The 21,416-nt window shown below is 41.4% G+C and overlaps 1 protein-coding gene across 1 annotated transcript in view; it reads right to left on the bottom strand.

Annotated features, from left to right (window-relative positions):
* The window catches only part of NBEAL1 (neurobeachin like 1), a 145,250-nt gene that overhangs the window by 97,229 nt on the left and 26,605 nt on the right, over positions 1-21,416 (bottom strand). The window contains exon 4 of the mRNA XM_018554008.1: positions 5,611-5,702. Within this exon, the coding sequence (XP_018409510.1) occupies positions 5,611-5,702 (92 nt within the window). The remainder of the gene's footprint in view (positions 1-5,610; positions 5,703-21,416) is intronic.

Below are 21,416 nucleotides of genomic sequence, written 5' to 3' on the forward strand. Positions count from 1 at the left end.
TATATATATATATACATACACACACATATATATATACACACACACACACTATGAATATACTGTTTAAACTATGCTTAGTACAAGCTTTCTTAGGCCCACTTGGAACTGCATGGTAGAAATAACAGTACTAGCACAAAACTCTTTCTTTCGTTTTAACTGTCTTGTATTTTTCACATACATTACTTTGAGTGGGGCGCAATAAGATGCAATGCATCAACCAGGCTATTTCAAATTCAGTGGCTGGCAATGCACCCCAATGGCCCACAAATCACCTTTTTGGCAGCTTACATCAGTGCATTGCTATGTGTTGCACTGCACCTCTGATAGCAGGACACATTGGGGTGCTATTTAGAATTAATTCCACCGCATTTTACCATCACAAGTAGCAGGCGGTGTCTTCTATTGCAGTAATGCACATGGGAACCTGCGAGTTCCTGAACCACAATAATGTACACAGGGCCTTATACCTTAAAGCAAAATGTAATGGCCACCACTTCTGTACACTAGGGAACCAAGTTATAATGGAAAAAGGCCCAATCCTGACACTATATCGCAATACCACTATTCTGTACTATTTATCCTTCCTAACCATGATTAAACTTATGGTTTTAGAGATGTGAACCAGAACTGCTCCGATGTGTGCATTTCCTCTATTGTTTCTGCAGTGCTTACTTCAGGACCCTGAAGCAAGCTATGATGGTCACAACAGTTATGGTTTCTCAGCTGCTAGCTAGCTATGTCCACAGTGTGCACTTTTTGAAGTGGTGTTCTGTGAACTGCAGAGTATTTATAAATGGGCCCCTAGGTATACAATACATGACAAAGGATTCCTAGGGTAAGCTAACCAGTACAGAAAAATCAGCTTACTCTCCACCTTGTCCTATCTGATCGATACTTCAGACTGAGCTATTGAATGTGACTCCTTCAGTGTAGACACTTCAGCTAGAGCTACTGATCTCTGTAAGCAATAGGCTTTTTACACTGTGGTAAGCAGAAACCAAGAAATAAAGGAAAATGAGCCTAGAGCTCAACCTGCTAGTTAGATAGAAGACTACACATAATATTCATAAACAATATTACATGTAAAAAACATTTCAAGTCAAGAGAAAAAAAAAAGATTATTCAAAAAGAAAATAAAAAAACACCCCCTAAAAATTGTTCAAGTCCCCTGCCCCCGCACACATGCACATACTGATACTAAACATGGATGGGGTGCACCTATGTATGAAAACAGGAAATGGGTATCGCCACGCATGCTGGAGTGTGAGCAATAATACTAGGTCCATTATTCATGGTAAACGCTAAACTGATGGCCTGTATAATCTGTTAAAGCATTGCCTATGGACAATTTTGGTTACTGTAAATTTTCACCATTTCACGGGAGCACGCAATTTTGAAGTTTGACATGTTTGTCATCTATTTACTTGGCCCAACCTTATCTTTTATATTTCACCAACAATTAGGTAATATATTGTGGTTAAATAGTTGCACTAATATCATGTGATATATAGAAAATTGCAACTGGCACCATTTTATTCTACAGGGCATCTGCTTTCAGGAAATATATCACTGGGCATTTTACCTTGTGTGCAAAAGAAAAAAAGAACCACAAAAATGGATCTGGCAGCAAATGGGTTAAATTATCTTTCCCTATTATTTTCCAAGTTAGCTCAGTATAAGGTACAACAATGGAACTAGTCCACATCTGGTAAAGACAAAAAAAATAATAGGTGTCTCCAGTTTTATTTAGCTAGCTATACCCATTAGAGGATGCAAATGTCTGTAATCTCACTGGTTTGGGTAACAAATGATGTGCTTAAACAAAAGCAATATCCATACATCATAAACTGGCTGTTATGTTTGTAGTGCTTTAAAATGACCTTCACATAGTGGCTCCTTCAGAAAAGGATTCCAAAATGTATAAACTTTCTACTGAACAACCCTGAAACGGATCCAAAATAAACAGAAATAAAGCATTTATAACCATAGTTTCTGCATGTAAAAAGATAGTCACATATTGAATAGTGATCAAACAACTGACAGAGCAGAAGACATCTCCCTAATGGCTGTTCAGCTGCCATAAACACATCAGCACTGGGATTTTATCTGTTCTTAGGAAAAGGCCAAAACAGGGACAAAGGAGGAAACATTTTAAAGGGAACCGGTACTGAGAGAAAGTCTTTGTGGAACTCCCTCTGAAACTGCTAGTTGCTTGGCTGGCTTAAAGGAGAACTATGAGGTGAGTGCTTTTCACTCACCTCATAGTTCTAGCCGACCTGTGACAATGAGACTGTCACAGGTCGGCTCAGTAGATCGGGAAGTGAGCGAACACATACTGGCGTTTGCTCACTTCTCGATCCTGTCACGGCAGAGGGGCTGGATTCCCCCCTCCCCGCTCCGATCCTCCAGCGCTGACTGGCGGAAAGGATGGGGCACGGGGCGGGTACAGCTGGCTCTGCCTCTAGATAGGCAGAGCCAGCTGTCAATCACTCAGCTGGGCGGATCCAGACATAATTGTCGGGACCCGCTTCAGCTGCGGCGTCTCAGTATACCGCAAGCAGCAGCTCGTGGTATACTGCAGCGCCTCAGTATACCGCGAATTGTAGCTTGCGGTATACTGAGCTTAGGGTGATGGGAGGACGCTAGTTTGTGTCCTCCCGTTACCCTAAGGAGAACTATGGGGAAAAGCCCTAACCCCATAGTTCTCCTTTAAACATGTTCAGGTACTGACCTGTAACAAGCAGATCATAGAAGTGAAATCGGACCTCCTAACCTGCATACTTTTTTCGAGTCCTTTAGCCACTGGGTCAACATGACAGCTTCCTTTAAGGGATCCTAAAGCAATATCAGACATTAGCACCCTACTGAATACTACTTTAATATGCCAAGTAAAGGGTCAAATCTGCGAGGGGAACATATCAAAACCGGGGAATACAACATCTGGAGCAGATGTGCATGGCAACCAATCAGCTTCCCTCTTTCATTTTCAAATCTTAACTGAGCAAACTAAAGAGAGAAGCTAATTGGTTGCCCTGCACATCTGCTCCAGTTTTTGTCTGCTGCAGTTTTGATCAATTCCCCTCTCTGTGTTCCCAGGAATGAATAGTAAATATGACATGCAGGGACTGAATGTGCCCTTTTAAGAACAAACCAAGCTGAATGGTTTAGATCCCAATCCTAAAATAAGTATTTCATGTTTTCTGTAATGTGCTTATATAGTTACATAGTTAAAGGGTCAGTTTACACAACTTAGATATTTAAAAAGGAGAACTATGAGGCGAGTGCTTTTCACTCACCTCATAGTTCTAGCCCACCTGTGACAATGAGACTGTCACACGTCGGCTCAGTAGATCGGGAGGTGAGCGAACTTCTCGATCCTGTCACGGCTCTCTGCCGTGACAGGGGAGGGGCTGGATTCCCCCCTCCCCGCTCCGATCCTCCAGCGCTGACTGGCAGAACGGACGGGGGAAGGGGCGGTTACAGCTGGTTCTGCCTGTAGATAGGCAGAGCCAGCTGTCACTCAGGCAGCTGGGCGGATCCAGATATAATTGTCGGTACCTGCTTCAGCGTCTCAGTATACCGCGAGCTGTAGCTCGCAGTATACTGAGCTTAGGGTGACGGGAGGACGCTAGTTTGTGTCCTCCTGTTACCCTAAGGAGAACTATGGGGAAAAGCCCTAAACCCATAGTTCTCCTTTAAGTTTTTGGTAGACACATGAGCAATGAACCACCTCATAATTTCTTATATCTATTTGGAATTGTACTGGGGCAAAAAGTATATTGGCAAAAAGCACTCCTCAGCGCACCCCCAAGTTATGCAGACCACTAAGGATTAAAACATAATATTTTTTCAATCAAGTGGGGAAGGGTTAAACCCATCAGTATATTTGTGGATGTCTGTGTCTTACTGGGAAGATTTTCCTTCACTTTCTGCACTAGAGATACAACAGGAAGTGAGAGTAAATCTCGTTATAGAGGAGAGGAATCCCCCTCTTAGAAAGCGGTCACTGGAACAAGCATCCACATTGATCATTTTGCCCTCACCTTATGCTCTGGTGACAACTGAAAAGTTTCTCCACTGTGTTTCCTTTATACTGGTTTTCAAAATAAAAATGCAATTATTTAGAGGTTGAATGAAAGGCTTAGAAAGTATAACACCTTTGGGAGTTAAACCCAATGGTGACACAGCTTCAGAAAATGTTTTCGCTTCTGGGGACGGAAGCAATTTTGCCATTTTTGCTATGTGTTTGTTTAACCATAATTTCAATCTTCCTCATTCATTATACCTACACATATTATATACCGTTTTTTTTAAAGGACAAAATGGGGTTTAAGCTGATGTGACATATGCATATAGATTTATTTATTTTTCTAAAAAAAAAAAAAAAGATGTTTTTCACAATTTTGGCACTAATAATGTGTACATAATTAGTGCAGCTAACAGAAGGTAATTCATAATAAATTCATATATTTGTCCTGATTTATAGGGTGTATCATATGTCTGGGATTTCAGTTTATTTTGGGAGTTATAGGTCACAAGAAGTGAAATACTATTTTAGTGTGGAACAATTTTAGAATGTGGCTTGTTTGTCTCCTATCTTTAATAAGAGCCTCCTTGGCACTGTTTTCTTATAATATTATTTATTAAACAAGTTGTTTTTTTAACTTTTTTTTACTTTTCTTGCGATTTTTTTTAATTTTTAAAAATGTGAAGAACGTTTTTTTTTTATCTTACTTTTTTTTTAAAACTAGGGGGCACTAAAGGGTTATTTTCTTTTATTTACAGGGGCTTTGATGCTTAGTATCTCTAAGTAGAATACAGTATTCTGCTGGGAGATACTTTGTATCAATTTGTAAACACACAGCCAGCTCCAGCCGCACACAACACAGTGAGCTGCCGCCGGCTGTGAAACTGTCACAGCTCTGCGATCACAGTGATCAGCTCTTGCTGTGATCACAGAACTGTGACCACCTAATCTGCTGTTCACCCTTCATGGACCAGCACTCATTATACCTGACATGAAGTTCAGGGAAGTGGAGCTGAGAGAGTTGGATCCAGCTGTTCTAAAACATGATGACTAAGTGTTTGGGTTGAAAATATAACAAAAATACTTTTCTGGGCAATGTATATTTGTTTGATCTGGATTCATTACTGAGTATGAGTTCTAAGTGTGCACACCTGCTGGCACTATTATGAGGACTATTTGGTGAGGCATCTGCATAAAACCGCAGAAACTACTTTGCTACATCTGGAGAGGCTAGAATATATGTTGTCTTTGGTAGCTGGTCATAATCTTCCAAGTCCTTTGGCAGAGACCATGTGACCAAAGACTCGGCATCTGTCATATGACTAACTCCTGGAGCAAGCCTGGATTTCACTTATTATAGCTACATATACACGTTTCTGCAATTTCATATGTAGTTCCATTCCATTATTTTTTTCCTGAACTTTAAAGTAAGGCTCACTTAAAATTCAAGTATAGACTTGTGTTAGTTACAGAATATAAACTTACAGAATGGCTTTCTGTTATAAAAGGTGAGCATGCTATCATAACAAAGCATACCGTTTTCTATAGCACACAATCATTTTATTGTGACTTTTCTTAAGTACCTGGTCGGAAGCTCATCAAAGTCAACATCCAGAAACTGTTCATAGCTGGAAACAAAACTGTCCAACCACAGCCGCAGGTAGACAGGGTCTTTCTGGAAAACAAATGTGAATAAAAAGGGTCAGCTCCTAGGTAATATCAAAGTGTTCCATATGATTAACAATAACATAATACCACAGTTCAGTATATGAAATTAAACCCAAGAGGAGGCACACGTAAGCCAGCAATATCTAAAGCTGTGTGGAAGAGGACTGGTCAACCACATACATAATATAACAGGATCATAGTACAGTAGTTAGGTTTAAAAAAGACACAGGCCCATTAGAATGTTTTAAAGTGGACATGAACTCAAAAAGTGAAGACTTTTTGGAACATCTAGAAATGTTAATTGTGCCTATGCAGTATCTTGTAAAACATACTTTTTCTGGAGCTCTTGAAAAATAACAGTGCATCTCCTGGTATGATCGTGTTTACAGCCTCATAGCTGTATGTCTGCAGTGTGAGATCTAAGGCACTGCTGCCTTTGACTGCTAGCCTGCCCCAGTGTTGTCAATACTGGTGACCAGTCATTTGTCTTCTGATTCCAGAGTTCAGTTCTACTTATAAAATACCAAACAATTACAAAACATATTTTAAAAGCAACCAGAAAATAAGAAAGTCGACATCTTATCTACAGTGTGGAATAAATGCCCAGCAAACCATGAGCCTATTTAAAGAAAACCTTACAAGTATTATAGAAGCATAAAGACAAATAAATTGAACTATGAGGAGAATCACAATTCTTGAAGAAGTGTGGTAGCTTAACCAACAATGGTAACCTTTGGGCTGGAGTTAGTGTGAAACATTTGCAGATATCTGACAGATCAAAACAATCACCGATGGCCATCACAAATGCCCCCAAAACAGGATTCAAGGCCAGTTTTCTATTGCTGCACCTTCCACAACAACATTTAATACTGTCTGTAATGGTAGTACTGTGGTAAATACAAATGAACTGTCTCATCTTATGCAATGTAATGGATGCAGTTTTTCAGTACAGTTCAGCACACACAGAAGCTCACGATTGGGTTTTGAATACCTGGAATTCCTAAGTATATAAAGTCTGATTAGCATGTTTGGCAATTCTGAGGCAGCTTTTGTTTCTTGCTTAAAGTGGAATTAAAGTCAACAATATTTTGCCCCCTTTCATTGTACAACATATACAACTAAATTAAAACAAATCTTAACTACTGGTGCAGGGCCATATAATGTCCAGAGTCCACATTCAGGTTTAATGGTCCGGTTCTTAATTTAATTTAGTCCTCGGGTCAAAGTTCTACTCCAAACACATGTGAGCCTCACAATGTTGCTTTTGCGATCTTCACTGAGATTTACCTATGGATGATAACTCACAAGAAGTAAAGGGGGCACTATAGGTAAAGTTAAACCGACGACAATAGGAAAAGCAACCCTGATTTAAAAAAATGTATACAAAATGGTGACACAGAGTTAAAAGAAAGTACTAGCTCTTTGTTCTAGGGTTCCCTACAAGCTCTAAAATTGTGCTATGAAGAAAATAAAAACCAATGAATTATCTGGACAGATCTATAGCATTGGATAAGGCATTATACAGCATCTCACCCTGTTGTCCAGCACAACATTTCTATGTTGTAATGTGCTCCACATTCAAGTTTATCTAAAGCCAATTTACGTTACAGCTTTGGATAGAGTGGGAAAAGCTTAGAAACACGGTCAGGTTTTTATTGCTGTTTATGTCCACGCAGGGGAGATTCACCCCCATGTGTCCAAGTGGTCACTATCAATGGCCACTGTCACCAAGAAAGTGAAGGAAGATCTCCCCAATGGGCACCTGACACTTTTAGAAACCTCCAATGACAATAAAAGGGAATACAGATCATAGCCTTTGAGGAATATTAAAATGTGCAAAACAAGTTGCCTTGTATACATACTTCTTAAAAGACCAATCATAGTTTAAGATTTTACAGCTTAGGCAGGAAAGTCAGGAAAGTTGAATGGTTAATTTCTTTTATATTTTCTCTAATAGCTCTGCAGTGCACCTGAACATCTCTTCCCGAACAGCCTTGCTGATTAGAGCACAGTAGTTGTGACTGTGCTGGGGGCATGTAAAGAGACCATTGTTCTCACACACAGCTGAGCGAGGGGAAGTAAAGTGTGGGTTAGCAATGGAGGGCTGTTAAAGACATAAGAAAACCTTCAAAAATGTTAACTCAGTGGTCCTAAAACTATGGCCCACAGGTTGGTAACGACACGCTGATTGCCATAAATGGACCCCTACAATGAGAAGGGCCTGCATGCACAGTGTTTCAGTATTGTCATGTGATCTCCTCTCCGATAGTGCCCAATGGTGCCTGTATGGGGGGAGACTATTCTTTCCATTGACATTAAAGATGGGGCACTTTTCCTCCTACTGACATCAATGATGGGGTACTATTCCTCCCGCAAACACCAGTAAAGGCACCATTCATCCCATCAACAATGGGGCTCTATTATTCCGAACAGCAGCAGTAATGGGACACCAAAACTCCCACTGACACCAACAATGGAGCACTATTCCTCCCACTGAAACAAATGATGGGATGATATTCATCTTACAAATAAATGCCCCAAAAACTTTGCAAGGAAAATGTGAGAAAACATTTTACTCAGTGCATACAGAGGCAGAGCCAGCTGTGCCCGCCCCCTCCCCTGTCCGTCCCTCCACTCAGCACTGGAAGATCAGAGAGGGGAGGGGGGAATCCCTGTGGGGATTGGTGACTGACAGTCACTGCTCCCTGCAGGGAGATAATTCAGAAGTGAGAGGATCGGCGGTATGTTTTCGCTCACTTCCCGATCAACAGACCCCAAGTGTGACAGTTTCAATGGCTCTAACTATGGGGATCACCCTATAGTTCTCCTTTAAAGCGTGCTGTGAATGATTACATATTTCAAAATGTAAATAAATGCTTGTGCTACTTTCTAATAATCAAAATTGTGCCACTTACTATTTTCCTGTCTAAACTGGTTGTTTCACGATTATAATTAATCTGCATGATCCCATTACACATCATTTTAAATTCTCCTGAGGAAAAGTGAGCTGGGAGCAATGCCAAAACAGCGAGTGCAATAAGGGCAGGGCAAAACATTCCTTCCACGTTATAGTTCTACATTAATCTCAAGTACGCAATTCTCTCCATAAGTCTACAGTCTGTACTTGCTTCACAATGAGATCACCTAACCAAGACAAATTCTAAAAAGAAAAAAAACAAACAACACAGAGGTCAACAAAAAGTATTTGTTAGATGTCCTGCCTCTTATCAGCACACCGCGCCAAACTTTTAAAAAACTGCAATTTAAAAACATCAGAAAAGCAAGCTTTCGGATAAGGGATAAGTGAATGCTTGCTATTACGTCATGCTTTACCAATTTTTCCCATGAAGTTCTTGGCAATGGCAGCACAGTATGTGATTTTATGAAAATCTCCAGGCAAAGACCAGACTGTAAGTTCAAATGAAATGCAAACAAAAGCAGCTGTTCCCCATATGGTTTGCTGTACAGTATATACAGCCATCATTAAGTATACCCACATGGAGGATGACGTGTCATTAGGGAGAAGCGTGAAGACATCATCAACTGATCATGACTATGTAATTAATGCAGCCAAGAATTACTATTTGTAAGTAAGGAAAACAAAACATGTATGAAGTATTGTGCTTCAGAGGTATGAAGTGTAGTAAGGCCACATCTTTTTTTAGTTTTGAATGAAGTGGTCACAAACCCACAGGAAGGATGTCCTTGAACTATTAAGAGTTCAAAAAAGGGCAACAAAATTAATAAGGGGGTTGGAGGACCTCCGTTATGAAGAACAATTACAAAGATTACATTTATTCATTCTAGAAAAAAAGACTCTGAAGAGGGGACTTGATCACAATGTATGAAGGTGATTATATAAACTGTAATTACCTTTTTACTCTGTGCCTGAAGAGGACATATGGTCACGATTTAACATTGCATACAAATACGTTCTCTCTTAAAACATGGCTGGACACATCCCAGGAGCGGGTAGCCAATGCTCCTTAAAGATCACAGCTGTCACCGAAATTTATGAGGTTTCTCTAGTTAACGTCAATGCAGCTGGCCCCTAAAAAAACATTGTGCTGGCTGCTGGATTGGACAGACTGGCTCCTGAATTCTATATTAATTTTTCAACCCCTGTCTTAAAATAAGAAAGGGGTTCTTCACTGTTAGAGCAGTGAAAATGTAGAACTTTATTCCCCATAAAGTAGTATTAGCTGAGGGTATGGCTAAATTTATAAAACTTTTAGATATATTCCCCGGTGAGCATAACATACGGAGCATGAGAATTCTTACAGGGTTCTTCACAAAAGGGTGAAGCGTTTGGAGAAGGGAGGAGAAGTAAACACTCGAGGCCAAAATAGCGGATTTGGAAAAATACTCCAATTCAGCTATGTTGTTCTAGATTGTTCACTTCTCCTGCCTTCTCCAAACTCTTCACCCTTTAGTGAATAACCCAGTATATATTCACCCACATCCTTGCCCATGTGTCTGTGACTGATAGAGACCAGCAGAAACTCTAAAAATTATATTTGAATGCGCATTTGAATATCATGCTTAATGCATCCTGAGACATGCAGTTCTGGCATTGAACACAGGGGACATATTGAGTGCACCCAACCCAATGGAAAGTGAAGGGGGAAGCGCAGGTTTGCAAATGGTATATTTGGAAGAAAAAAACTAGTACTTATTAACTATGCAGAGGGCTTTAAATGTAGTTGTTATTTCTTATGTACGGTCTAAAAATACTGGTTAGGTCAGGGTAAACATTACTTATATTCATCAAGTTCAGCACCCTCCTTAAATAAAGGTGTAACAAAATAGCCATACAGTATGACTCTGGCCTTGGTTGTCTGTTTACATCCTGTAGTGGGCACCTTCTTTCCTGGCTTCATCTGCGCAGTATATCCCAACTGACTTTTATGGGGCTCCTCTCCAAGCCAGGAGATGGAGGTAGATGAGCCCCATAGAAGTCAATAGGCATATACTGGGCAAACGTAGCCAGGAGAAGGAGACATACGTAACTGTAAGGTGTAAACAGGGCTGGGCCCATTGGAACTTGGTAAGTAGCCGTCTGTGCATGGGAAGGGACGGAACAGTGATGTCAGCTTAAAGTAGCCAAAGGGGACTTTGTTTTAAAGTGCACTTACCCTTTAAACAAACCCAGTTTTCGCTATGGAAAACCAAACTTCCTGCACACAGCTGGCTTTCTGGTAACAATCATAAACAAATTACATCTAAAGTACATCATAAAATAAACATATTGGGAAATACAAGATCTCAACAGCTACGTAATTCAAAGAGAATTTATATAATTTATTCTCTTGACATATTAGAACTTCCTCTTCCTTATCTCTGCACTTTGAACCTAGCAGTTGTGTCAGTTTTCAATTCATAGTGTCACGATACCTATGGACAAGAGTACAGAGCCAGAACATAGACCTCCTCTATCGTGGGCTGAGCTCTGGATTCAGACAGAACAGGCTTTTTTTAAAGATGACAAAAGTTTACAGCAAGCCACAGCCATATTTACAAAGCAGTTTTGTTGGAGGCATAACTTCATTCCACTTGCAGATAAATGAGGCAGTCAGATCTAAAGGTCAGGAAACAGTCAGTTACGGATTTGTATCATTCAGTACCCAGGAGAGGCATTAACTGTTCAGTTACCACAAACAAAGGTCAGCAAAAAAAGAAAGTTTCCCATAAGTAACACACTAACAATATATTACAAAAGCCTAAAGACAGTGAAAGAAAAGAAAAAATCTAAAATGTAGAATATTTAAAGCATTGGAAGGTCATCTTCCAGCACTTTCTATGAGAGATACAGAGACAGTAAAAGAGAGGGATAGATAGATAGATATGAGATGAGATAGATAGATATGAGATAGATAGTAGGGATGTCCCGATACTGATGCTAGCATCGGAATCGGGCCCGATACAGGGCATTTTGACAAGTACTTGTACTTGTCAAAATGCCCCGATGCCTAGCGCCGAAGCTTACGCTATGTTTTTTTTTATAGGAGAGTGAGTGGGATTGATACAGTAAAGACAAATAGGCTGTCTGCTTTTCAAGGGAATTTGTACTTTGCAAGGAGATTTTCTATTAGCTTAGTAAATGTGGTGAAAATTCACTTCACAAAGAATAACCAATCACATCCCAGCAAAATAAAGACATAGTACCTGCACAAGATTGGATGATGGAAGTCAGAGTGCTTCATCTCATTCACTAAGGTAAGGGGAATTTCCCTTGAGATTTCCATTTTGTCTTAAACTAAAATTAAACCTAATTTTTTTTAAAACATTAGAAAAATAAAAAGTTACCAAAAAGATTATTACCTGTGTCTCCACCGCTCACTCCCGTCCAAAGATCTGAAAAATTCTCGAACGGCCATAAAGGATCATGGGGCGGGCGCATGCGCAGTAGAGATCTTCAGGCGGGAGAAGAGACATAGGGTAAGGCCTCGTTCACAACAGACAGTGTGTTCCGGCCTGATTCTGATTATGTTGTTGGGCAGGAGGGGGCGTGGCGGTCCATTGAAGTGAATGGCACCGTAGCCACGCCCACCGGCTGCAATACGATCGGCGGCACGGGAACGCAAGGCACATTATGCCTGTGGTCCGGTCCAAAAAAAAATGCTACAAGCACTATTTTGTTCGGACTGGACCGCAGGCATAATGTGCATTCAATGGACCGCCACGCCGCCTCCTGCCCCATAACATAGTGAGCCGGCCGCAATACGATTCAGTGCGTTCTGGCCAGAATCGGGCCAGATCGCACTGTGCCTGGTGGGAACGAGGCCTAAGTCAAAGCAGGCAGCCCGGCAGCGTGCACACAGACAGGCACCAGCAAGACACAAGGTCGTTATACTGCATCAGCAAGGTCTCTCCCAGGCAAAGATTTTAAAGCAGACTTCAAAAGCTGTTCAAGCTTTTTTGAAGAAGCACAAAGAAATGAGCAACATTGAGGACCATAGACGAAGTGGTAGGCCAAGGAAACTTAAAAGTAGAATTCAACACTCGTTTTTTTGGCATATATCTGCTGCTAGAAAGCAGTAACATATGCAAAAACATAAAAAAATAGAAAAAGTTACCAACTAGGTAAAAACTTACCTGTGTCTCCGCCGCTCGATCCTGTCTAAGGATTTGAAGATTCCCGAGTGGCCGTGAAGGATCATGGGGCGGGCGCATGCGCAGTAGAGATATTCAGCCGGGAGAAGAGGAGAAACACAGTGGAGATGAATGCATGCAGCTGGCAGCGTGTACGCGGACAGACACCGTGGGACACAGAAGTCAGCGCTGGATCAGAGACTGGCACCAGTGCTGGAGGGATTGCTGAATACAAGTGGAAGGAAGATGATGATCGGATCAAGAGGCATTGTTTAAGGTAAGTCCTTAAAGCAGCATTGGGGGTGTAAATGTGACTTTAATGCAGCAGATGAAAGACACGTCATGCTTACATCCCATCGACATCGGAAGATGTCCAGCAGTGCCATGAGCACCAAACTAGCAGAAATGAGAGAGAGCGAGAGCGTGCACATCTTTTATTGCTATTATGTATGTAAAACTTGTCTAAAAAGCATCTATACCACACTACACTGTAGCTGCATAAAGAACACATATAGCCTCTATACAACGATGTGTAGCCTAGAGGTGCCCTTATTCTGATTTTTCAGAACCTACTATTTTGTAAACCTCTACCAATAGTTTTTTTTTTCAATGCTACAAACAGTTAAGCATGTGCAACCTATTGATGGTGGAGGGGGTGCAGCCTTGGGTACACAAACAAGAAATAAAGATTATTTCGATTTGAAGCATTTGTGAAGAATTTAAAGCGATGAAACTGAACCAACGCCTTGTACGAGGCACATGCCGAAGATTCTCACATACCTGTGCAAGCAGGAATAACATATACAAGTCAAGGAAAGCTACATGGTAATGATTCAACATCACATATAACAGAACAAAAGAAAAGTTAAAAGGAGAACTATGAGGTGAGTGCTTTTCACTCACCTCATAGTTCTAGCCAACCTGTGACAATGAGACTGTCACAGGTCGGCTCAGTAGATTGGGAGGTGAGCGAACACATACCGGCGTTCGCTCACCTCTCGATCCTGTCACGGCTCTCTGCCGTGAGAGGGGAGGGGCTGGATTCCCCTCTCCGATCTGCCAGCGCTGACTGGCGGAATGGACGGGGCGGGTACAGCTGGCTCTGCCTCTAGATAGGCAGAGCCAGCTGTCAGTCACGCAGCTGGGCGGATCCCGGGACAATTGTCGGGATCCGCTTCAGCTGCGGTGTCTCAGTATACCGCCAGTAGCTGCTTGCGGTATACTGCGGCGTCTCAGTATACCGCGAGCTACAGCTCGCGGTATACTGAGCCTAGGGTGACGGGAGGACGCTAGTTTGTGTCCTCCCGTTGTTACCCTAAGGAGAACTATGGGGAAAAGACTTAACCCCATAGTTCTCCTTTAATATTTGCTTTAACACTAATGTTACATACACAAAGAGGACCATCAAGCACCTCCTCTGACAGTAAGAACCACTGCTGTGTGATCATGTCTTTATGTGGAACTTATAGAAAACAAATTCTATACCAGTTCTTACTAATGACCTCTATCTGTTTTCTTTATATAGTGATCGGTGTATTTACATAACAAAGTGCAGTATAATTAGCTGGCCACATTCGGAATGGCACTAGATGGTGTCTTATTATAAAACATTGTCCTATAGTTGAAAAAGTGTGAAGGTGGCCCCAGTGGTCAGTAGTTCAATATTTGAAATGTACATGCGTATTATGCAAACGTGTCTGTGTGTAGAGCAGATACAATAAAACATCTGCTATAAATAATTATAGTTAATCAAATCAAAATAAGCCCACCGTGCCAAAATACTTCAACCCTACCCCCTACTACTCACTGACAGAAATGTATTTGCTGCAGGCCGAGGCTATCCACACACTATCCCATGCTAATGTTATCCTAAAAACTTACACTGACCACTAAATATAATAAACAGCTTCTACCATCCATATTTAGGCAGCACGAGGATTCGGCATAACACAGCGGAGACTGGCACCTTCACAGTAAATCCCAAGCCAATTCAAGAAATGGTTGGCGTTACCAGGTCTGGATCTGTGTGACTGGCAAACTTCTAAAAACAGTACAATGACAAATAAAGGAAGAATGCTGTGGGTATGTACACTGCAGAGACACATAGCAAGATCGCTGTACTTGGAATTATACAAACATTAAGTCAATATGACTATGCACACAGACAAAGCAACCTGCTGCATTTCAGAGGGAAGTTAAATATTCAGGTAATTTCCACTTTTTTTACAAACAGGTTTGGCCACAAGATTCCCGTTTTAACTGACACCGGCTTAATAAGTTACATAATGCTGAACAATAACCTACCATTGTTCAAGATGTTACCAAGACAACAACAGAACCATCTGCCAGTCATACCCAGCATATAGAAAGGTGAACTCTTGGCACAAAAATGTCATTTAAATATATTCCTCAATAGCCACTAGTAATAGTCTGGAAATAATGGGACACTGACAGAATTTTCATCATTCTGGCTCTGTATGCCACCACAATGGATTTAAAATGAAACAAACGAGATGCAATTGAAGTGCAGATTTTCTTTTTTTTTTCTCAAGGGAATGAACAAAAATATCATATGAAACTTTTAGGATTTGCAACCATTTTCATACACAAGTTTGCAAAAGGATGTCACCAGCACACCATTTAAGTGAGATCAACAAAAGTCCATTTATTAATGGAGTACTGTCATTCCAGTACAAGAACTTTCGGGCCGCACAGGGTCCCCTTCATCAGGCTCAGAATGACACAACCAAAATGTTCAGGACCCTTTAAATAGACATACCCAAGCATGTGCAAACACCAAAGAACCTCCTACCCCTTGCAGGCACCCAATCACAAACAGTCTTTTAGCAGCGGAATTTGCATACACAAGCTGGCACATGGGCGAGACCATGTGCACCGCTGTCACAGCTGTTGGTTGAGAAACAATCAGTCGGTTACTGTGGAGACATGAGGCCTAGCAGTGAGCCAGCTCCATCCCCGTCCACCAGCACTTCCACCGTGTGGACTGCAGGGTGTTTCATGTCTGAGAACTAGAGCTGCAGCTAACGATTATTTTCAAAATCGATTAGTTAGCCGATTATTAAGTTCGATTAATCGGTTAATCGGATAAAAAATTAAATACATTTTAAAAAATGGCTCCAGTGATGGGACTTCTAGTTTGTATTGAGATTGTAGTCCATCACAGGAGCAAGCTTGGAGCGGTAGAAGTAAAAAAGAAAAAGAAAGTGTTGTGTACAATATAGTGAAATGAAAAGTGTAAAATTATACAGCAATGAATGCAGAATGGCACCGGATATAGAGGACTACAAAACCCAGCCATAGTACATTATACAGCACAATGCAGAATACCACCAGCTATAGAGGAATACAACAAATCCCAGCAATAGTACATTATAGCTTGTGGTATTCTGCATTGCGCTCTATAAACTCCTCCTTACTTCTCCCCGCGTCCCTGTGCCGATCGTGGATTTGGGCGGGCGGTGAGTGTGGGGTGCTGAGCGTGGATGCGGGCAGGTCTGGCAGCGGCGAGCGTGAGGTGGGGAGGAGGTGTGGCGCGCAGCATGTGTGGAGCCGTGAACAGGGCCAACCAATCAGAAGCCGATTATTCGATTATTGAAAAAGTTGACAACTTTTTCAATAATCGATTATAATCGATTATGTCGATTAATTGTTGCAGCCCTACTGAGAACCATCATCGACTCATAGCACCGTTCCCGTCCACCTGCGCATGCATTGTGTGGAAACGGGGGACAGAGGTTATCAACTAATCAAAAGTCAAAAATAGTCAACTGAGTTTTGAAGTGGCCAGGGCCAAAACAGTTGTGTCTTAAAGTTGAAAAATGTGCTGTGGCAATTAATCAGAAGTACATGTGCAGTTATGGCTTTCTCTGCACTCCCCCTGCAAAGTCCTTCAAATACCTGTTGATCCTGCTAGTGGAGTCCACCAAATGTAGCTTTATGTGATGACGTGGCAACAATGCTGCATTGCTCCTCAATTCACAACCGAATTTGTGCTTTCTTGAGCATTACATTGTAAATGCAGCTTATGCATCACATAGTAACTAGATTTGGTACTCCTTTAGACTGTCATACAGTTTTCTTTAGTTGTACTTTAATGAAAAACAAAGTAAAAAAAGGATGGTCTGGGTAAAAAGCATTGACATTGATTTCAGTTGTTTGATCAAAGTTTCATAAATAAAATAAATACACTTCCAGGAAGCCCGTGTTCATAAATGGGCTTATTTAGAAAGGTGGCACAAAGGGAAATGATAACCTGCAAACAGCTTCAGGTACTATAATCATAAAAGAGAAATACAAAATCTGATTGACTGCTATGTGTTAGTCATCATTACAGATTACACTGTGCTACTGAATAAGACCAGTCATTTCACAAAGGAGCTTTCCAATTATAGAATATACATAAGCAGTATATAAGTATATGTATATAAGCAGAGAGGCTAGTATTGCAGCTTGCAATAACATCAACGAGTAATTCACAGTGAAACTATTACCCAACAAGGGCTGGAAGGGAAGTTTCAGGTCCTAACTTTAGTTAACAACCCATACTCTGCTTAATTGAACAGGACTCATGTTGAGAATTTCACGTGTTTTGTATCAATAATAGACAGTCAAGAAAACAGAGCACTAAGGCAAATCAGCGTTAAAATTAGAGTCAGCCTTTCCAAAAATTGACAGCTGAGTGTTTCCTGAATGTTGGTGAGTTAAAGTGATAATAAAGCCTAATTTTTTTTTATTTATTTCTCCTTTAAGGAGACCCACCTTTGCTGGAGGATGTTGCTTTTTTTCTTTAAAAGTTTTGCATTCCTCGTTTTCTAGTGGGTCCCCGCAGCGCTCTTCCCCCGCCCCCTACACGGGTGCCACCATCGTTCTAATGGAGACACCTGTGCCCGCTCGTTTCGGCAGTGGCTGTGTGCGTCCATAGACACACACAGCCCTGTGGCTGGCCACGCCCCTTCCCTCATTGATTGATGGCAGAGGAGCCATAGGCTCCTCTGCATCAGTATCCTCCCCTCGCAACCCGGAAGTTCGGGGAACGGAGGATCGCTTCGGGACTGGAGGCGGGGACGAGCGCAGCTGACAGTTAAGTGTGGGGGGGGACTGAGGTAGAAAAAAGGTGCTGGACCGTTTTTACCCTAATGCAGAGAATGCATTAAAGGTAAAAAATGCCCAGACCTTAATACAACTTTAAGCTTTATTCACATCTATGCATATACACCACAGCAAGGTATAACGTGCATCGCCATTCATTCTGAATAGCACCCCAAAAAACTGACCAGCACTACATCCGACCACAGCACACAGATGTGAATTTTCTTTGCTTTGTGGTGCACTGCAATACCCAAAAGCAGTACAGATCCATTTTTGCTTGTACATCAAGGCTTATTAAAAGGGCCCATTCAAACTAATTGGGCCACCATACAGCAATGTGAATTGGTGCACAAAAAAAACAAGTGCAAAAGTGTGAATGGAGCTTCAAAACCATCTAACAGCGTCTTTTACAACTCATGGCCTCAAGTGGTTAGAACTCAGCACTGGTTTCTAGGTCACGCACAGTCATTTTAAATACGAATCTCCCTTCTGTTTATTTATTTATTTATTTATTTATATTACAGAGAATTTAATAGGAGAGTGGAAACAATCTAACATGGATGGGAACTTCATGAGCCACAAGGTAGGCTGGAATAAAGCAGATGAGAAGATCTAACAACTGGATTAGAGCTGCAACAGTTAATCGATTAAGTCGCTTAAAATCGACGATCGAAAACGTTGTCGACGTTTTAGAGCGCCGATTCGTCGGCTATTGATGGATTAGCCTGTTCGGTGCTCCACACACGGCCCAAGCCGCACGTCACACGCTGCCCCCGCGGCACAGGACGCTGAAGCCACGCCCACCGCACAGGACGCTGAAGTCTCGCACGCCGCTGCTCTTCTTCTTGCTGTGAGCTCCCTCACTCGCTGCTGGCCCGCCGACAATCAAGGGCCCACGATCTGAAAGTAAGTCCGGACCCCTTGAACTGTAGACCCCCCCACCCACACACACATCCGCTAGGGAACTACAAATAGGGAACTACAAATAAACAGACCCCTGATATTTCCCTTTTAAAATAGAAAAAGAGATTGGGAACTCAGAGTCCTCAATCTCTTTTTCTGTATCCCCTGTTATCAATGAACAGGAATCCTCTATGAGTGTTCCTGATCATTGATAAATTGAGTATATAGTATGTTTACTATAACTACAACTATGAATGGACAGGAGGTGATATAGATCACTCCCATCCATTCATAATAGAGGATATATTAACCATACCATGTCCTCAATTATCTACAAACACTCAGCGATCACTGATCACTCAGTGTTTGCACTTGCTCTCCTCTCTAACACTCTGTCACAGGAGGCTGAGCGAGCAGAGCAGGGAGGAGAGCTCCGCCTCCTGTGACAGCGCTCTACCGGACTGTGATAGGCGGTTGAGCGGTGTGGAAGGAGAGACACCGGCCGCTCACAGCGCTCTCCTCTCGCAGCGCTCGGCCGGCTGTCACTTTCTCTCCTCCCCGCTGGGACACAGAGCAGCGCCCAGCAGGGAGGAAAGAAATCACGGATGTATTGGCAGGAAAATGGCACTTTCGGCGTTTAGCCAAAAGTGCCTTTTTCGTCCGGCGCCTCCCCTCAGCTGTGTGCCTGGGGCAAGCGCACCTGCTGCCCCCCCGGTTGTTACGCCACTGACCAGAATATATATATATATCTATCTAGTCGGTGGTATTCTGCATTGTGCCGCTGTATTATACAATGCAGAATACCATGCACAATACAATGTATACTATAGTGTACAAATTGCAGTATATGCTGCAATTTGCTGTAGTCCTCTAAAGCTGCTGGTATTCTGCATTGCACCGCTGTATAATGTACTATATTGCACACCACACTTTTTTTTACTTCCACCGCTCCAAGCTTGCTCCCGTGATGGACTACAATCTCAATACAAACTAGTAGTCCATCACTGGAGCCTTTTTTTTTTTATCCGATTAAGCGATCAAACTTAATAATCGGCCAACTAAAATCGATTTTGAAAATAATCTTTAGCTGCAGCCCTAAACTGGATTCTACTAGAGATGTAGGAAGCCAGGCGATTCAGCCTAACAGACTCCATCTGTAACCGAAATGTCACCTTTTAGTGCTTTACCTTCTAGTATTTAAAGTGATATTAAAGTCAAAATTATTTTAAGCTAATTCAAATGCTGATGTAATCACTTACTGGATGCTGCTTCTTGATGGGCTATACAGTCACCCTTGCGTGTGCTAGTAATCTGCGTGTGTCTACACAGACACAACAAATCAAGCTACTTCCCTCCCCCTGCCACCCTCTCCTTCCTTCTCCAAGCTAGTAGATAAACAGTTGCTGGGGTCTGCACTGTCCTTTGTGATCTTGTACTGGACAGGAAGTTCATGGAAAAAGTTTGAGAGTTTAATACTACTTTACCTTTTTTAAATTCTGCTTAGTTACATTTCTGCAAGCATGAGAAAATTATTCACAAGTGACGTGGAAATTTAATGGCAATAAAGCAAAAGATACAAATACTTGCAGGGTTATTCACTAAAGGGTGAAGTGTTTGGAGAAGGCTGGAGAAGTTAACAATCTAGGACAGCATAGCTGATTTGGAAACATTCTCCAATTTAGCTCACTTTCCAGTTCAGCTATGTTGTCCAACTTCACTTCTCCTGCCTTCTCCAAACTCTTCACCCTTGTGTGAATAACCCTGCTTGTGTATATTAAACCACTTACTATATGACAGTTCATATGGGTATGCAGTAGAAGTTTTAAATGTGTCCCATAGTGACTGTACAAGTATGGCTTGTGGCACGACAATTGAGAATTCTTGGGCCTAACATTTGTGGCCACTTATCTGAAAATGTCAACAACTTGAATTGAGCAGAGTTGAAAGCAGCTGTTTATATATATTAAGATCTTGGGGGTTGTGGGTGGCATAAGAATTAAAGCAACCAAGTCTGCATTTTATGTATATCAATTACAACAAAAATGTACCTTCAAAAGTTGCCATTCTAGGATCAGAATCTGCAGAGAAGTCTATTTATAGCACTTTGTCGATATAGGTCACATGATAGAGTGAGAATAAGGGAGAGATCATTTTACTAAACCTTGTGTATGAACTACCACTAGCTGCCATCATGTGTAAATAAAACAATAATAAATATAAAAAAATAGATAGATAGATAGATAGATAGATAGATAGATAGATAGATAGATAGATAGATAGATAGATAGATAGATAGGCTAAGGAGAGGAGTGTCAAAAAGCACTTTGATTTTTGGGTTTCAAATAGGACAAATGGTTAGCGACCAAACTGTAGGCAATTATGTAAAAAAGCTGGAAAAATATTTAATTTGTCAATGGCAATGTCCTCAGGTATAGATGTAACAAATAAAAAAAATAATAATAATTTAAAAAAACAACCCCAAACTGTAACACAAACTTCCAATGGAAACAGTTGGACTTTATAGAGTGCAATTCCTACATTTGAAGACAGTCAAAGGCAGGTGACTTTTGAATGCAGGACAGTTGAGAGGTATGGAAATTTCAACACTCACCAACAC

The sequence above is a fragment of the Nanorana parkeri genome, unplaced genomic scaffold (assembly GCF_000935625.1).
Source record: "Nanorana parkeri isolate BGI_ZX_2015 unplaced genomic scaffold, ASM93562v1 scaffold139, whole genome shotgun sequence".
NCBI classification, from domain to species: Eukaryota; Metazoa; Chordata; class Amphibia; order Anura; family Dicroglossidae; genus Nanorana; species Nanorana parkeri.